Source organism: Vicugna pacos, chromosome 12 (assembly GCF_048564905.1).
Source record: "Vicugna pacos chromosome 12, VicPac4, whole genome shotgun sequence".
Lineage (NCBI taxonomy): Eukaryota > Metazoa > Chordata > Mammalia > Artiodactyla > Camelidae > Vicugna > Vicugna pacos.
In genome coordinates, this window is record NC_132998.1 from 19,489,715 (window position 1) to 19,507,242 (window position 17,528).

General features: G+C 39.3%; 1 protein-coding gene and 1 non-coding gene across 2 annotated transcripts in view; one reads left to right on the forward strand and one right to left on the reverse strand.

The window, feature by feature from the left end:
• LRRK2 (leucine rich repeat kinase 2) overlaps positions 1-17,528 on the reverse strand; it is a 134,015-nt gene that overhangs the window by 29,794 nt on the left and 86,693 nt on the right. The window contains exons 34-40 of the mRNA XM_072972988.1: positions 14,930-15,117; positions 13,887-14,041; positions 12,318-12,464; positions 11,986-12,177; positions 11,179-11,325; positions 8,140-8,240; positions 5,008-5,198 (exon numbers count right to left, since the gene is read on the reverse strand). Coding sequence (XP_072829089.1) covers positions 5,008-5,198; positions 8,140-8,240; positions 11,179-11,325; positions 11,986-12,177; positions 12,318-12,464; positions 13,887-14,041; positions 14,930-15,117 — 1,121 coding nt within the window. The remainder of the gene's footprint in view (positions 1-5,007; positions 5,199-8,139; positions 8,241-11,178; positions 11,326-11,985; positions 12,178-12,317; positions 12,465-13,886; positions 14,042-14,929; positions 15,118-17,528) is intronic.
• On the forward strand, positions 8,866-8,938 carry TRNAG-ACC (transfer RNA glycine (anticodon ACC)). The gene has a single exon. It is a non-coding gene; the product is annotated as a tRNA-Gly (tRNA).

The following is a 17,528-nucleotide window of genomic DNA, read 5'->3' on the forward strand; positions in this document are numbered from 1 at the left end:
TAAACCCAATTCTATTATAAATTAACAAAGAAAATTTTGGACTGAGAGTTGGAATGAATAAAACATTGTCTTAGGGAAGGTGATGTGGGGGATTTTAAAGTCTTTCCTTTTATAAACTGATCTATTCAACCATAAGCAACTAGAGCTGGAAATCACTGTAAGTAAAGAATAAAAATTAGTTAATACAAAAAAGAACAAAGTTTTAATCTCAACCAGGTCTTATCCATTATGTAAACATGGCCAACGAGCTATTACTGTGCCCTAACTGCTAAAATAATTCAATTGCCTTTCCTTACACATCCACAAAATTCAGATTCTCCCCAACTCTGTTTCTCCTGTCCTCTGATGTCAGCTTTGCCATAACTCTCTGCACGTGATCTCACAAATATATCTTGACCTATGTAGAAAGAACAATTGTTCATAGAACATAGAGGTAAATTTAAATCCTATGCTTGGGGCTTTTGGTTTTGATTCACATTACATCAACCAATATTTACTCCATTACCCAGTACCAATCACTGCTAGAGGGACTGGGAGCAGCGTGGCAGCAAAACCCTGAACTTCCCATTGATTGAAGGCCTACATTGAATCATTTAATTGCATCAGCTAATGCAATAGAAGATTCTTTCTCTTCCAGGATGTAGTTATCACATTTGACATTTGGCCTATTCCTTTCGGTAGACATATTTTTGGCTGAAAAGTAAGATAGATGTACTAATGAAGTTGACCTTAACAATAAGTAATGGTCTTAGAAGAAAAATTTACCAAGGGCTTACTGAAAGGCCATTAGCTACTCCTGCCCTTCTGAAGAGAAAAGCTGGGAGATTAAGAAGAAAAATAGTTAAAGCCAAGTCATGCATAATTGAATAGCAGCCAAATCCTTCATAACGTATGCCTCTGTCAGAATATTTATAGAACAGACTCTCTTGGAATACTTTCCAAAGTTACAAAAATCAGTTAAACTTAATTTGAAATCATGTCAGTAGGAGGAAAAGATTATCTGGATTAGTTAAAATGTTCAATTACAGAATTTAATCTTAAAAGTGCAGTTTTAATAGCTTTTAAGAAGACGGCAGAATAGCTCTCGAAATATTAACAAGTGCAGACCTTGCCTTACTGAGAATAATTCAGCCATAATTCATGTATCATATGACAATGAGCATTGTCAAATATTTTATTAAGATGAACTGGTCGAAACTCATTTTGTTTATTGTGATTGTCATCAATGTTGCTAACTTTAAAGTAAAGTTTGGGTGGGAAGGGATAAACTGCAAGTTCGAGATTTGCAAATGTTAACTATTATATATAAAAATAGATAAAAAAACAAATTTCTTGTGTATAGCGCAGGGAACTGTATTCAATATCTTGAACCTTTAATGAAAAAGAATATGAAAATGAATATATGTATATATATGCATGACTGGGACATTTTATTGTACACCAGAAACTGAAACATTGTAACTGACTATACTTCAATAAAAAAATAATAAATAAAATAAAGTAAACTTTATTTCATCCTACAGAGAATTATTCTAAAAATAGAATGCATCCATTCATTTTAACAAATATATATGGTGTATCTATGAGGGTCTGTCACTGGGGGTCTAAAGCCAACTTTGTGTCTCTGCTTTTAAGGGGTCATATTCTAGAAAGAGAGACAGCTGCTTGAACAAAATCACAGAAATGTGGTGAGTACCAGACACTAGAGACGTCAGAGGGAGAAAAGCAGAGGGGTACAGATAGAGAAACAGACTCTCCCACTAGCCTGTAAATGTTCCGCCTCAATCTTTCCCTCTTCACGGGCCAGCACAAAGTCCTGCCTGGAGCAGACTCAAGAAACACGTGTTACTGAGGCCAAGTCCTCAGGGTGCAGTCAGGCATCATTGTGGAGCTGGTATGTGCGGGAAGTTCTGGACGGAAATGAGTTCTCCAGACAATTTTGTGAAAAGACACGAAGGACCAACGCAAAGATAGACATGGATGCTGACGAGAAGTCAAGCCCTTCCGCATGGATGGATGGCGGAGACAGGGCAGTGGAACGGCAGGAGGCTGGAGAGGCAGGCACGAGGCATCCGTAAGGAGTTCAGATGCTGTGCCAAGGACTTTGGACGTACTCTGCGGATAACTTGGAACTGCCAGGGAATTTCAAGCATAAGGGGATTTTATTTTAGAAGAAATATTCTGATAATCCCCTGAAGGGACCGGACAAAGGCAGTAGTAGTGGCATAAAAATAAATGAATGGAGTGGGGAGGGTATAGTTCAGTGGTAGAGTGCCTGCTTAGCATGCACAAGGTTCTGGGTTCTATCCCCAGTAACTCTGCTATAAATAAATAGATAAATAAATAACAAACAAACAAACAAACTTAATTACCCCCCAAATAAAATTTAAAATAATAAAAACATTAAGAAAGAAAACAATTTTTAAAGAATTTTTAAAAATGAATGAATACATTAAAAAGACAATGTCAAGTGGTCAAGGATTTGGTGGACAAACTGAGTACTTACTTTTGGAAGGTAGAGGTCGGTCTGGATGTCACTACAAAGATTTCTGCTAGCAAATGGGAGATGCAAGATAAAGAACAGATTCATGGTGGAAGGAAGGAGCAGAGAAAGTAAATTCAATTTTGAAAATGAATGAAATGGAAACTTCTGTGAAAGACAGGTGACTACACCTTCCTAGGCAGGTGAGAATTATAATAAAGAGCTCAAAGGAGCAAAGTGAATCAGAGACGTCAGCTAACAGTTGAAGGCAAGACTGCAACAGAGGGAGTACGTGCCATGAAGAAAAGTGTGTGACTTTGCTGTCTCCTTCCCCCTCTGCAGTTACAGCTCTATGCTACTGTATGTTTGGGAAGACAGACCTTAATGCTGAGTTTTTAAAATACATTTAGAGGATTGATAGCTCCTGAAATCCACCAGCCTCTTGTGGCACAAGATCCAAAAAGCTGTCCTGGCTTTTGCTGAGAACAAATCAGGCAAATGATAGGAAAATATGCTGAGATTGCACTTACTTTACCAGAAGCTGCTGGATTGATTATTTTAAAGGGTCTCCAAGAACCAGATTAAGTTATTTTAGAGATGAGGTCTTTCAAAAGCAGTGATGAATTTTTCAAAATCAATTATTAATTTTATGAATGAGCACTTCGGGAATTACGTGGAAGATTTCGGGGAAACCCAGGACCGGGAGTTAGGTAAGTTAAGGAAGGTGACCCATATCAGCTTTTAAATACATAAGACATGGCTGCACTTTTATCTAGATTGATTTAGTACAAGGTTCCACCTGCTGTTCAAAAGGAATTATAGCAACCCAGATCCAAATCTTTGCTTTTCTGTTCCATTTAATAATCTGTATGTTTTTCAATAGCTTCTGGACTCTTCTAGGAGAGAGAATCTACTTACTTTATTTTCTCATTGTATCTCCTATATAGTATGAATAATTATATCCTATATCAACAGTTTGGTTTTCATTGTTTATGAGCAGTGTTTGTTTTCCTTCCCATCTATTCCATTTACATTTCTGGTTACTGTCAGAAAGGAAGAGACACAATTCAAGAAGGGAAGGAAGAGAATGAAATTCGCACCCACTTTGTGGCTGCTCTGCCCCAGGCACTGTTTCCTTCCCTCCCCTTTTCTCCTTCTGTCCCCAATGCCAACACGTATTTACCGAGGACGCACTGTTCGGAGTGCTGGGGTACAATGGCGAACAAGATGAAAAGTCCCTGCTGTCGTGGCACTTAGACTCTGGCGGCACAGACAGACAATAAAGAAAGTTTTTAAATGAAAACGTAAAGAATACCGGGCAGTGATAAGTGCTACAGGTGCCAGAGAGATGGAAAGTAGTCGGGGACAGCCCCTCTGAGACCAAACCTGCATGAAATGAGAAGTGAGCCAACAGGTTATCTGGGGGTTAGACATTAAGAACTGGTATAAAGGTTCCGGCACAGCCAGGAAACCTCAGGGAGGCAAGTGGCTGAGCACAGGGACCAGGGAGCACCATAGGAGAGGGCCGACAGCAAGAGAAAGACTTGCTCCAACGTCCACGTTAGAACAACCCGGCTGCCAAGCGAGGGACAGTCTGTATGGGGCAAAGGTGAAAACAGGGAGGCCAGTCAGGCGAGGAGAGATGCCAGCGGCTCACACTCTGCTGGGAGGGAGAGAGAAGTCATGAGAAGGAGCTGCACTGAGACGTATTTTGATGCCAGTGCTGAAAATATTTGCAGGAGGGTTAGGTGTGGGATGGAAGAGAAACGAGTGGAGGGTGACTCCAAGGTGACACAACTGGGTGGCCCGGGGAGGGGGAGCAGTGGAGATGGGGAACACCAAGAGTTTAATTTGGGATGTCTTCAATTATTACAGAAGTCCCTGAAGTAATAATTGAAGATTAAGTATCAGTCACAGTTTAGAGACAAAAAAAAAAAAAAAGAGAGAGAGAATCCAAGATGTAAAATCAGAGGTAACTAGGTGTATGGAGGGTGATTTTTCTGAGTCCCTCTGACTCCAAGGACCATGGTCTTTCCACTCCATTGGGCTGCCTCTCCAAGGCTCCGTCTGGGTGCCTTCTGGCCACGGGGCTGGGTGTCACTCTGAGACTACCGTCGTGTAGAACAACCTGACTCAAATCACGGTAGTGCCTTCAGAAATATGAACTGGTCTTTCCTTACTAGGATTATCCATGACACCTGACATTCTCCTTGCTACTTTGAAGGCTCACCTGCATTTCTTAGGGAAGGGAGGTCAACGCAAGGGGAAGAACGTGGGCTCTGGAGCAGAACTCCTGGGTTCAGACTCTACTTCTGCTACCTATGAGGTCTGCAGGCTCTTCCTAGACTGATTTGATAAAAATGACAAAATCTGATCAGGGAAGTGGTGCTTTTACAGCCAAAAAGTTGGCGAAATACTTCCAGGACACAGTGTTACAGGGAAGCGCTGTTCTCCAAGCCCAAGAGTAAGTTTGGGCTCACACTCAGCACGCGCTGAACAGCAAACCACAGGACGTGATCAACTACCTCAAGCCATCAGCCACGTGGAGCGCGATCCTGTGCTGCAGTGTCCTGGTGAGGCTGGCTTTGTCTTGCTGAAGCAGGCGATCCAGGGACCCCTTGGAAGCCAACTCCATCACCAACATTCGAGGACGAATCCCAGCCGCCAGCAGAGATATTAAGCTGGGATGGTGGAGGTGGCAGAGCACCACCAGCTCCTGCAAGGTCAAAAATCATTTAAGAGCAATGGACCATAAGCTCTTACCCAAGTGTCTCTTCCCTCAAGTTCGTCAACACTCTGAGCACGGTCTTCTCTGGGTGACTGGACTATGGGCAAACTTCCCATTTCTTCTTTGAGCTTTTTTTATATTTTCCACATTTTCAGAAGTAAACCGTGGGTTTTGCAGCTATATTCTGAATTAAAATGTTAAGGTCTAGTTTTCTCTTTGCTTTGCTTTATCAGAACATTTAATGCTGGCGCAGTACATGCATTATGGTCACAATAATGGGTCATGTCATTCTTACCTACTGAATCCTGCTTAGCCACCGAATCCTCAGCCCAGCATCCTGAGCAGCCAGGACTGATCAGCTACAACTGGCCTGTGAGGTTCAATCTGCCTATCATTTCTGGTTTAGTGACCAGAAAGGTTTACGAACGGTAGTGTCCAAGTTTAACAGAAATACACAGCATTACCCCAACTGAAAACTCTCTAATGACTTCCCATTGCTTTTATTTTTTTTTAAATCTTATTTTGGGGGGGAGGCGGGGATGGTAATCAGGTTTATTTATCTATTTATTCTTAATGGAGGTGCTGAGGATTGAACCCAGGACCTAGAGCATGCTAAGCACGCACTCTACCACTGAGCTGTACCCAACCCCGACCTCTGCTTTTAGATTAAAATCTCATACAGGTCTGTTATAGCCTTCATGGCCTGACCTGATCTGGCCTTAGCCTATCTCTCAGACCTAATCTCCTTTCTCTTTCCTCCCTATTCACCAAACTGCTGCCACACTGGTGCTCATTAAAATCCCCAGCACCGCACACACCCAGCTCCCTCCTTCCAGCCCTAGGCTATCTATGCCCTTGCTGATCCCTCTGCCTACAAATCCCCTCACCCTTCACATGGCTGCTAAGGGCTTCCTGCCATTCGGATCTTAGCTCAAATACTCTTACTTTCTCAGAGCGCCCTGATTTGGACCCCCTCTTACTAAAGAAAGCAACCCCTAGGTGTAACAATCTCTCTCGAATCCAAGAAGTGAGCTGGAACAGAAAGGTCTCCATCCTGATTCCTGGGCCACATTTTGCGAGACTTTACCATCTCTCCGAGGATACTGCTGCTTTTGACTTCCCTATACACATTATTTGGTGTATTGAACTCTACTCTGAAACGGTATATCATGGAAATTTATCACTTACCTGACAGCAAATTAATTCCTGTCTTAAACTGTGATTTCTGCAGAAGCCCTGCTTCTTAAAAACCAGCTTCAAAGATGGGGAGTATGGGTGCCAGCTGCCTTTATCAGGGAACTGAAGTGTGGAGAATTCCACAAGCTGAACAAGAAAGGGTCAGTGCCCTGAGAGGGGATTTTCCCGGAACAGGAGCTTCAGATTGCAACCGTATTTCCTTCATAGATAAAAATCTTTCTTTGGTCTCTGTCTGATTAGCTCAGTTGGCTAAAAGTGTTGAGAAAAAGTCACGTTAGCTCTGTTTTCTTTCATAGGCACAGACAGAAGCCTAAGCCTAATTTCCTATCCTAGAAAAGCAGTTTACTGATTGCAAAGACAAAGGAGCTGGAGGGTGAAACAGATCAGCCCCGATTCCTGACCATGGGTGGAATGACCCTCCAAATGCAGCACCAAACACTGAAGTGCTTTCCTTTCCTTTTTTAGTTTTTTAAAGAAGCATATTACACACACTCTACTGTTTCTGTTTCTTCTACCATTTCCTTGGTTCACCTAGCTGCCTAGACACTCATCAGTCCCACATACATTCTGAGTGTTCTGATTTCCAACCGGGTTCCCTGAGCACATTACATAAAATTTGAAACTTACGTTGAAGACGAATGACCAAGACTGAAAAATCAATTTAGACAACAAACTGCCTACAGACAGAAAGAGATCGTGCCCAGATTTGGTTCACAGGCTTAGTTCGACATACAAAATGTTTACTAGCTTATTCTTAGAGCTCCAGTGTAACTTTTGGTAGTAATAATCAAAATTACTGCAGGATATTTTGCACAGACATGGAATTATTTTCATTATTCAGAGTAATTAATGTAATTGCAACTGTATTTTTTGTTGTTGTTGACATTAAGTTATTTAGAGTCAGATTCAGGCACAAATTTTTTTTAATAAATTGAGAAAAAAATAAGAATGAATAGATTCAAAAACAGAGTTGCATTCTGGTTGTAAGATTGTAGAATTCACATTGAATTTTACCTCTCCTCTCACCCTGTCTCTCTCCCTCATCCCTACTGTCAAGGAAGATTCAGAAAAAAAGACATAAATCCCCACCTATAGTTCAAAATGAGAGGGCATTCGTGACCACTCCTGGTTATTCATTCACTTTCCATTCAACTTTCTTTCTTCCTAAGGGGACCTCGATTCTGCTGAGGTATCCAACCCTCATCCAGGCAGCCCAGGAACTTTAAGGAGAACTGACCCCAGCCTCAGCCTCAGGGAGAGGCTGGAATATTCTAAATAATACCCTCCTCATCACCAGATTGGATGGTTCATAACACAGGTGTAAGCCAATCAGCACTGCCCTGAACATCCATGGTTGCTGAGCAAAGAACACGTGACTTAACTGAGGCCAAGAGAAGTTTCTAAACGGGTTAATGTTGCAAGGATTTTGGTTCTTCTGAATCACAAAAACGCGAAAAAGACACCCTCTTTTCTTCTCTACTTGTAGTCTCTAACTGTGAAGCCTGGAACAAGAATTCTCCAAATACTGTCTTTGATTTTCAACAGGAGAAACAAAACAAGCCTTTTTAACTCCACAGAGAAAGGACAAAAGTGGGACTTCATAACTAAACTCAAGTTGGCTTTGGGGGGAAATATGATCATCATTTTGTGTTCTCACAAACGCATGCAAAACAAGAGGTCCGGGAGATTGACGATGCACGATTCAACGTTATAATGTTATCGGATTCCTTACTTGTCTTAGCAGTCTGAGTGATGTATGTTTATTAAAGATCTTCACAGCCACTTCTTCTCCTTCATAGGTTGCTCTATAAACGGATCCAAAACTGCCATCGCCTTTTGAAAAGAATGTACACAAGGCACTTAGGTTAATCTGTGCAATCAGAAAAACTAAACAAATTGTACCTGGTGTAATTATACCTGTTTTGATGAGAAATCTGACCCCCCAGTGTCACTGAATCAAGGCTCCTTTAATGCCTCCCTCTTTCTTCTACTCCATGAACTAAGATGCACCTAACGGTTTGGTACCCAGCCTCCCTGTCTTCCATTTACACACTCCTCACTCAACTACCTCATTCACTCCCCGACTTCATCAATCTTTATATGTGGGGAATTTTCACATTTTCATTTAGAGCCACAAGCTACCTCCCAAACTCTACCCTATATTGACTACTCTGTGCGGGAGATTTCCACTGACATGCTCCTCCAAATCTCAACTGCAAGCAATCAAAAGTCACATTCATCGTATTTCTCCAAACTGGTTTTCATCCCACCTTCCATATATCTGATAGAAACAAAACAGGGAGGAGGGTATTGCTCAGTGGTAGAGTGTGTGCTTAGCACGCACAAGGTCCTGGGTTCAGTCGCCAGTACCTCCATTAGTAAATAAATAAATAAACCTAATTACCTCACCTCCCCACCAAAAAAAAAGAACCAAAAAAAAAAAAATTAAAACTAGGTGGGAGGGTATAGCTCAGTGGTAGAGCACATGCCTACCATGCATGAGGTCATGGGTTCAATCCCCAGTACTTCTGTTAAGTTAAAAATAACAGTAATAAATAAACCTAATTACCCCTCCAAAATAAAAAAAAAAATTTTAAAGTTCTTTCAAATCAAACGAATTACTTTACGCCCATAAGATAACTTGCCTTTGCCCAGCCCCACAGCTAAACGGCTTCACTTTGCTGCCTCTCCCACGCCCACGCCACCCCTTCCATTCCCACCGCCACTGAGCCCCGTGGTGCCTCCCTGTCTTCTTCCTGGACAGTGGGGGCCTCATGAGTTCATTACCTCCAACTCATTCTCTCTCTCCTCCAAAATTAACTGCCCTATAATTATACTTCATGTGGCCCTCAAAAACTAATTATTCTACATTGTCTGCCAAACGAAATCCAAGATCAAGTTCATGTTCATACTGTGGCCCCGAATTCCCTTTGCGCTTCTCCTCCTTCTCTGTTTCCCATTCTCTAGGCTCTAGGCCAGTAGTTCTCCTCCCAATTTTAGCTGCACAGTGTATCTGAGGAGCTGTTTAAAAATACTAATGTCTGAATCTACTCTCAAAGATGGTGCTGCCCTAATTAATCCCAGGAGGTACTAGTCATTAGGAATTATTTGTCTTTTAACTCTGTTGATGATAACAGTAAACAACCAGGGTTGAGGACAACTGATGGAGACAAACTGGAATAGCCAAAATTTCTTGAATGAACATGCTTTGTATCTTCAGGCCTCCGTACCTTTGTTCTCCAGGACTTCAAAGAGTTCTGTTACTCCACCATCTCAACCTCTGGGCTGTTTGTCAAGTCTACACAGCACAATACATACTGAGAAGCCAAAGCCTGACAAACAGCCCTGGATCAATGCTACAGACTATCACTCCTCACTGACACAGAGTATATCCTTATTTGTACAGTATTTATGTGCTCAGAGAGCATCCTGTAATATAGGCACTTAACTAATAAAAGTGAATGAACCCAGAAAAATCAACAAGGAATATAACAACGTTAAAACCTGTTATTCCTAAGGGGTGAAATTATGCACCGAGGGGAAGCTTCGATATTTTCTATTTTTAAACATTTTTGTATTTGTACCAATTGCGTACTTTTAAATCTCCATAATAAGTATGTATAAGCATAGATTATTGTATGCTTGGAAATGATGTTCATTAAAAATAAGAATAATAACTTATTTATTTGCATCTATGTCGTAATTTTGCTAGATTGTAAACATGTGAAAAGTATTTTCTGTATATTATCAGTCTTGGTATCCCCCCATCCCTTCCCTCCAATATTCAATATTCAACTTTTAAAATACTTAGATAATCTTGTTGGTATTGAGAGAGTTTCAGGGGAAAATGAAGGCTACAGTAACAGGTAAGTATTGGAATCAAAATAGGATTGGATAAACAAGAGAGGAGAAAGAGAAAGAAACCAAGCGGAGGGAAGGGAGAGAAAGGACAGAAGAGACAGAGACTGAAAATAAGAGATGCACCTGTTCTGGTTCCCCTCAATCTGAACAGCTACTGATGACAAAGGAAAATGTTAAGGGCAGAGAAAAGAAATGCTCTACAAACATTTCAGGTGGGAGTAGTAGAGAGGTACAATTTTTTAAAGCCCTTCCCTATTCCATAACGACTGCTGTACTAAAATGAATTGTGGGCTGTCGTATCCTTCAGGTAATTTGGAGCAAAAATAAAGTTAAGGACTGTTATTGTGCCTTTTTGACAAGAAAATGTTAAAAAAAAAAAACTGACAAATAACACCAGTGAAGTACCTTTCTATTGTGGCTCTCTGGAAAAAAACAGTCCTTCAAAGAGAAAATCTTCAAGGAGAAAATCATCTTCTAACTCTTCAGAGAGACACACAAAACCTCATACATGTGTATTTTAAAGTATTCAGTGGGCCCTTGAACAACACAGGGTTAGGGGTACGGCAGTCCTGACTGCAGTGGAAAATCCACAGACTGCGGGCTCTGCCTCTGGACTCAAACCCTAGTTCTGGCAATTAAATCAAATGCAAGGACAGATTTCATAAATACGTGTCCTTCCATGGTAGTCCCATACCATCTCAAACCCAGCCTACAACAATGTGTGCAAAGCAAATTCCAGATACGTAACATCATCCGACCTTAAAACAGATTTTTTCCAAAGGAAAAACATTGCAAAAAATACAGGAAGACACTAAAAACTATGACAATATAATTATATTTGAATATTTTCTAGATTATAAATAAAAACTGTACCCTACTTTTGATTCTCAAACCAAACAAAACCAGTTACCTAAGAGAAACTCTGGAGCTTGTTCAAATTCCAGTTCATCATTGTTCAACATAATGCTTCTAGGCAGGTCAGCCAAAATCAAGTCAGGGGCAATCTGAGATATTGGAATGGTGAGCCTTGGTTGATCTGGATTTATTAGAAGGTCTCCTGAAAAGTACATAAAATATTTTTTTAAAAGACAAAATTTAAGGTTGTACCTAAGTTTGTCCTTTGGATTTACAGAAATAATCACATATGTTCTATGATTTCTAATCACTCTTTAGGTTTTCTTACCAATCTTATTTTTTCTCTAGGAAATTTTAGGAAGGTTTAAAAGTTGAATTCATATCTACGTACTTGGAATTTTAAAAGCTCATTCCTAGGTTCACTCATTAGAAAGCAGAATTTAGAACTGCCTTAGACTATTGATACATGAATAGGAGATTATCCATCCTTTATTTTATCACATTTATACTGCACTTAGCATGGCTGACACGTTGCTAAGTTACTTCCATGTATCATCTATTTTAATGCTGATAACAATTCTATGATGTAGGTTTGGTAAGTATTCTCATTTCACAGAAGGGATTATGTTACACAGCAGCCAATATTTAAACTGTCAAACTGACATTTTTCTGAACTTATCAATACAAGATCTTACTGGTAATAAATATAATCTATTTTTGTGAACTCTCACTGCAACTGGATGTAGCATCCTTTAACTCATCCCTATGGATAAGAATTTTTTTTTTAGTTTACTACAAAACTCACTTTGTGAATGTTGAAAGGATCACTTAAAAACATCTGTTAAGTTGTGGCAACACATACCTTCTTCGGCTTTCTTCATCAAGTCGTCAAGCAAGATTTTTTGATGCTCTTCCCCATCATTAAAACTATACAAGGCCCATTTCTTCAACAGAGTTTCTCCTTCGCCACAAATATCAATCTCCAATAACCCAGGAAACCACTCTTCCATGAGAGAATCAATGTGGTCCACAACTTGGCCCAAAAGAATACAGCCTACATAATCCAAGAAGAAGTCATCAACACCCTAGCAGACCCTTACCCTTCACAGAACTGGAAAGGGGAAGTCTCAAAAAAAAAAAAAAGTTTAGATTTCTTCACTGGTACAATTCAAAGTTTTGAACTCATTTCCTTACCTTTTCTACAAGAAGGAACTGTAATTTTTAAGAAACTCTCCCCGTGATTGTCTAAGACTTCAGATCCTACCAGGCAGTAAGCTTCAGGAGACCAGATCAGGTAGATGCCTTGTCGCCAGTACATTCTGTTTGGGCGAAGTGCTTGCTCTGAAAGAAGTTTAAAGGAACCCCAAAATATCCCTGAATTAGTAACTTCTCCATAAATAAGGCGGAAAAATCACTGTGTACACCACAAGTGATGGTAATAGAGATATATTTCTTTTGAAAGAAAGTTTTGGTGGGGAGGGTATAGCTCAGTGGTAGAGTGCATGCCTAGCATGCACAAGGTCCTGGGTTCAATCCCCAGTCCCTCCACTAAAAATAAATAAATAAACCTAATTACCCTCCCCCACCAAAAATTAAAAATTAAATAAACACCTTCTTAAAAAAAAGGTATTGTAACCATTAATGGGTCTTCATCCACGTATATTAAATCCACTGGATTTATTTAAGTCTATTAACTGTTTTATTCTCAATTTTGCAGTGAAGTAAACAAAATGCCCAGGAGATAACCTAAGACAGATTTCAGGTTCATGCTGTTAGGTAGCTTAATACGTTTAATAGGTAAAGAAAGAGAATCGTAAATAAGTTCCCATAACTTTTAAAAAGAGGTCGGTGGTCATGCTAAAACCAACACTTTGATGTGATGTTAACTACTTATATGTTGATTAATTGCAAGCTAGATAAGGTTTATTTCAGAATACAATACCACCTCCATATAGCTGATTTTTTTAACCACAAAACAAAATTATATTTTCCCTTTGGACCATTAAGATCTCTCTTTCTTCCAGGAGGAAGAGCTAGCATTACAAACACCCATTTTTATTCCTTTCTGTAAACCCCTCAGCGGTTGTGCAGCAGAAGAGAGCTATTACAGTGCCACACTGAATGCTCTGAATGGTCAGGACCTGTTACACTGTTAAGTAAACTCCTTGACTCTGCAGTCGTGGTCCTTTCTAGTTTTTCTCTGATCGTGGGGGGTGGGGGTGGGGCAGGGTTGGTGTGTGTAAACCAATGACTCAGAAATGTCACCTTTTAAAACTGCTATTTCTAACAAGTTCATGCTGTATAGCACAGAGAACTATATTCGACATCTTGTAGTAACTAATGGTGAGAAAGAATATGAAAACGAATATATGTGTGTTCATGTATGACTGAAGCATTGTGCTGTACGCCAGAAACTGACACAACATTGTAAACTGATTATACTTCAATTAAAAAATACGTATATATACACAGAAAACCCCAGCTATTTCTAGTCACTTTAGCTTGAAAAGCAAGATACTCATACTCATTGTAAATATGTCTAAAATAAGTACACGTGAGCTTTGAGGAGTATCTGAGAAACTTCCTTCTTAACAAATCGCATGAACTTATTTGAGCAAATGAGGTCTTAGGAGCTTATTTTCTGATTCTCAACTGTCTTACAAATAAGTCAATTCTAGGAAAATGACATAGCAATTTTAACATTTTAATATGCCTTCCTCCTAACTTCTCTAAATATTAAGTCTTCATTAAATAAATACTTACCTCTTCCTGAAAGCATGTAAGGTGAAATTTCAAGTAATCGATTGATTAATCTCGACCAAAAGCCCATTGGAAAATAAGGCATTTCGTAGAGCCGAATGATAATTTCAGAGTTCTCACAGTGCGGGAGCTCTATCACAGGCCTTTGGTCAGACAGACTAAACAGAAAAGGACACCGGCATTTTACGGCTACATAAAACACTCAACCATGTTGACCAAAGAGCTTTACTACCTGAAGTCAGTGAATTGAAGATAAAGAGTCTAAGGGACTGAATTTTTTTTTATAATTTTTTTTGCTACATGGTCTTCCTACTTCAAAATTCAGTGGTTATTTAATCAATTCAAATGCATGCTCAGATGTAGAAGATCTATGAAGAATTTTCAGCCATTCATTTACACTAAAATAAATTACTACCGTTAGTTATGCATAGACAAGTAAAGGGATTATATAAAACTTGAAAAAAGTGCACGTCTTAGAAAAAAGTGTGTATCTATTTTTAGAATTAGCTACTGGCCATCCATCAACGCAACTGGCACTACTGAATGTCATATTACTTTACAACATTTCCTTGGTGCTTATAAAGCAATAAAAAGAACTTCTACAATACAGGGCGAGAACCCATACCTCCACTGTGTTGCCCCTCTCCTCTGAAAATTCACAGCCATAAATTATTATAAGACTTTCAAAAACTCACCATCTCCCCAGAATCTGCCTAATAACATAACTCTTTCAGTACCATGTAAGGAAACACATACACACACACACACAGACACACACCTCCACTATTAACCTTTCTTAAAGAAATTAAGCTGTGGTAAATCAAACAGTAATTATATACATGAAATGCGTCATTTATGGCAAATACCATATCTTTAAAATGTCAAATGCAGTGTTTTCATTGAAAGGATACTTCAGCACAAAATTTACACAAGAAGAAAAACAAATCACTACATTTATCATAGACTAAAGTTACTTTGACAATTAAAACAATACAATATAAAGTTGAATTTCCATAGGGTAATTAAATGTTCAAGTTTCGGCTTACCTGCTTGGGACCAGCAAATTTTCTTCACCGTTTGGCAAGGCAATCTGGAATTTCTCTAGGAGTTTAAAGTACTGTGACATGTAGTTCTTTGGAAATCTCTTTTTCTTCGAAAGAAACTTCTCCACATCTCTACGTGAAATAATTCCCTTAGGATGTTTGGGACAGCCTTCCACTTTCACTGTCAAAATCTGAAAGATTTAAATGTGTAAATAATCACTGGAATTCATTTTCTGGAAGGTTTGGAATTTAAAGCATCTCCTTTGCTCAGTAAAAATGATCAAACAATTTTAGTGTTGGCAAGTACAACCCAGGACCTAGTTTCTCTAGCTAGCCGCTATGCAGCCTAGAAGCCCAGTGAGGCATCCACTCCCCCCACCACACAAAAAAGATTATTAAATTAAGGGAGTGAATTCAGCTCAGAAATTATGGAGATCCTCTGAAACCAGCGAACCACAAGCCAGCCTCAGCTCCAACTAACACATCAGCTCCATGCCCCACATTCTTATTACAGTCTAACCAACAATACATTCCTAGGGAAGGTATCTTCCAGACTGTCGTCGCTACGGGTTTGCAGTAGAAATGGAACTTTATATGTACATAGTAGGGGATTGTTTCCATCAATGGGAAGAGAAGCAGTGGAGCCCAGTTCAGTGATACCCAAAGTCACCACTGAACTTCACTGGACTCCACTCAAGTCTGGATCAACAGGTCTGAGATGAGGCTTGAGAACCTGCTTTTTTAACAAGAAACTGTGGTGATTCTAATGTGGAGAATGTACTTTGAGCTTTGATCATCATCACAGCAATTAAAAAATACAAGTTCATACTATAATGTGCCAGGCACTGTCCTTTTTTGTTACTCTTATAATTGAGGGGAGACACACATACGACATACATTCAAAGCTACTTGCTAGTTCCAAAATTTTTTAAATCTCTATTGTAAAGTTAAATATATATATATGCGTGTGTGTGTGTATACATATGTGTTTTTGTGTATATTTATATATGTATATATATAAAGTTCAGAAGAACTCAGGTTCAAATCCAGGCTCCACTACCAACTGTGTGACCTTGAAAAAGAAATTTAACTTCTTTACCCAATTTCCTTCTCTGTTAAATGAGATGATGTAAGTGACTGTCTCTTAGACTGCTGTGAGAACAACACACATAAAACATGAGAAACACATATGACCCTTTTTAGCACATAGCGAACCCTCATATATTGGCCATTTCTATCCATGTATTCCTATTCATTTTACTTCGCCACATTAATTTTAAAAAGAAGTTTGTGCTTAATTTTCTTTAGTAGATCTACAATGTTTAAGGGACACTGAAATAGGAACAAATATTATTTACATTATCATGTAGTTGGGTAAAATAATGGACTGTAAAATCTTTAGGCCCAAGGACTTGTTCTCTCATCTCTATATTTCCATTTTATATGTATGATGTTTATTGAATCAATGAATGCATAATTGATTGAACATAAGTGCAATGTATAATGGGTCTTAAATAATAAAAACCATAATTTAGTACTTCTCCCATATTGTGTACTTTATAGCCCAAACTGCTCTTACAATTTAAGTAGTGAGGAAAACTACCTAAGTGCCTGTATAGTTGCTAAGACCTTGACAACCTGCCCTCTATCCCCAACCATGCTTCATATTTCCTTTGTAGCACTCTGTACCACCTAACACATTAAGTGTTCACATATCAGTTATTTCCTCTCATTTAAACATTAGCTCCACGAATGCAGGAACCTTGTTTTGTCTACTGCTATAGTCCCAGCACCAGAAAAATACATGGAACATCATTAGGTGCTGGATAAATATTGCTGAATGTGTTCATTTGGAGAAAATAAAATTTGGAGCATTTTATCCTAGGGTTAGGTCTATAGGCACTGGAGTCAAACCACTTGGTTTTAAATCCTAACTTTACTACTTCCTGAATATGTAACTTCAGATAAATTGTTTAACCTTATTGTCCATCAATTTCTTCATCTTCAAGATGGGGGCTAATAAAGTACCATTTAAAAGAGTTGTTCTGAGAATTAAATTAGATAATTTTGAAAAGCGTATAAGTAACCTCTCATATGTCAGCCATTACTATATAGTTATTCTAATTTATTTTACTTAGATGAACAAACTGATTTTAAAATCGAAGTTGGTGCTTGACTTTTTTACTAGATCTATGGTGCACTACCACTATTTGTAGCATACAGTTTCCAGAGATGGACACATTGATTTTTTTTTTCCTCTCCCTACACATGCGGGCTGCTTAATCTTTCAAGAGAACAGAGTCCATCTATTTCCCCTCCCCTTAAATCTGAACAGGACTTGTGGTTGCTCTGCTCACTAGAATGCGGCAGAACTGACATTTTACCAGCTTAGCCTTTAAGAGGACTAGGCATACACGAGAGGCCACACGGAGGTGCGTCAACACACCAAGAATGAGAGTGTAGCCTTCCTGGGCTTTCTAGCCCAGCTCAAAGGAGGAAGACCAGTGAATGGGCCCTGCCAACGCCACGTGGAGCAGAACCACTTGGCTGGACCAGTCAACCTACAGAACAGTGAGAAACAATAAACTGTTGATGTTTTACT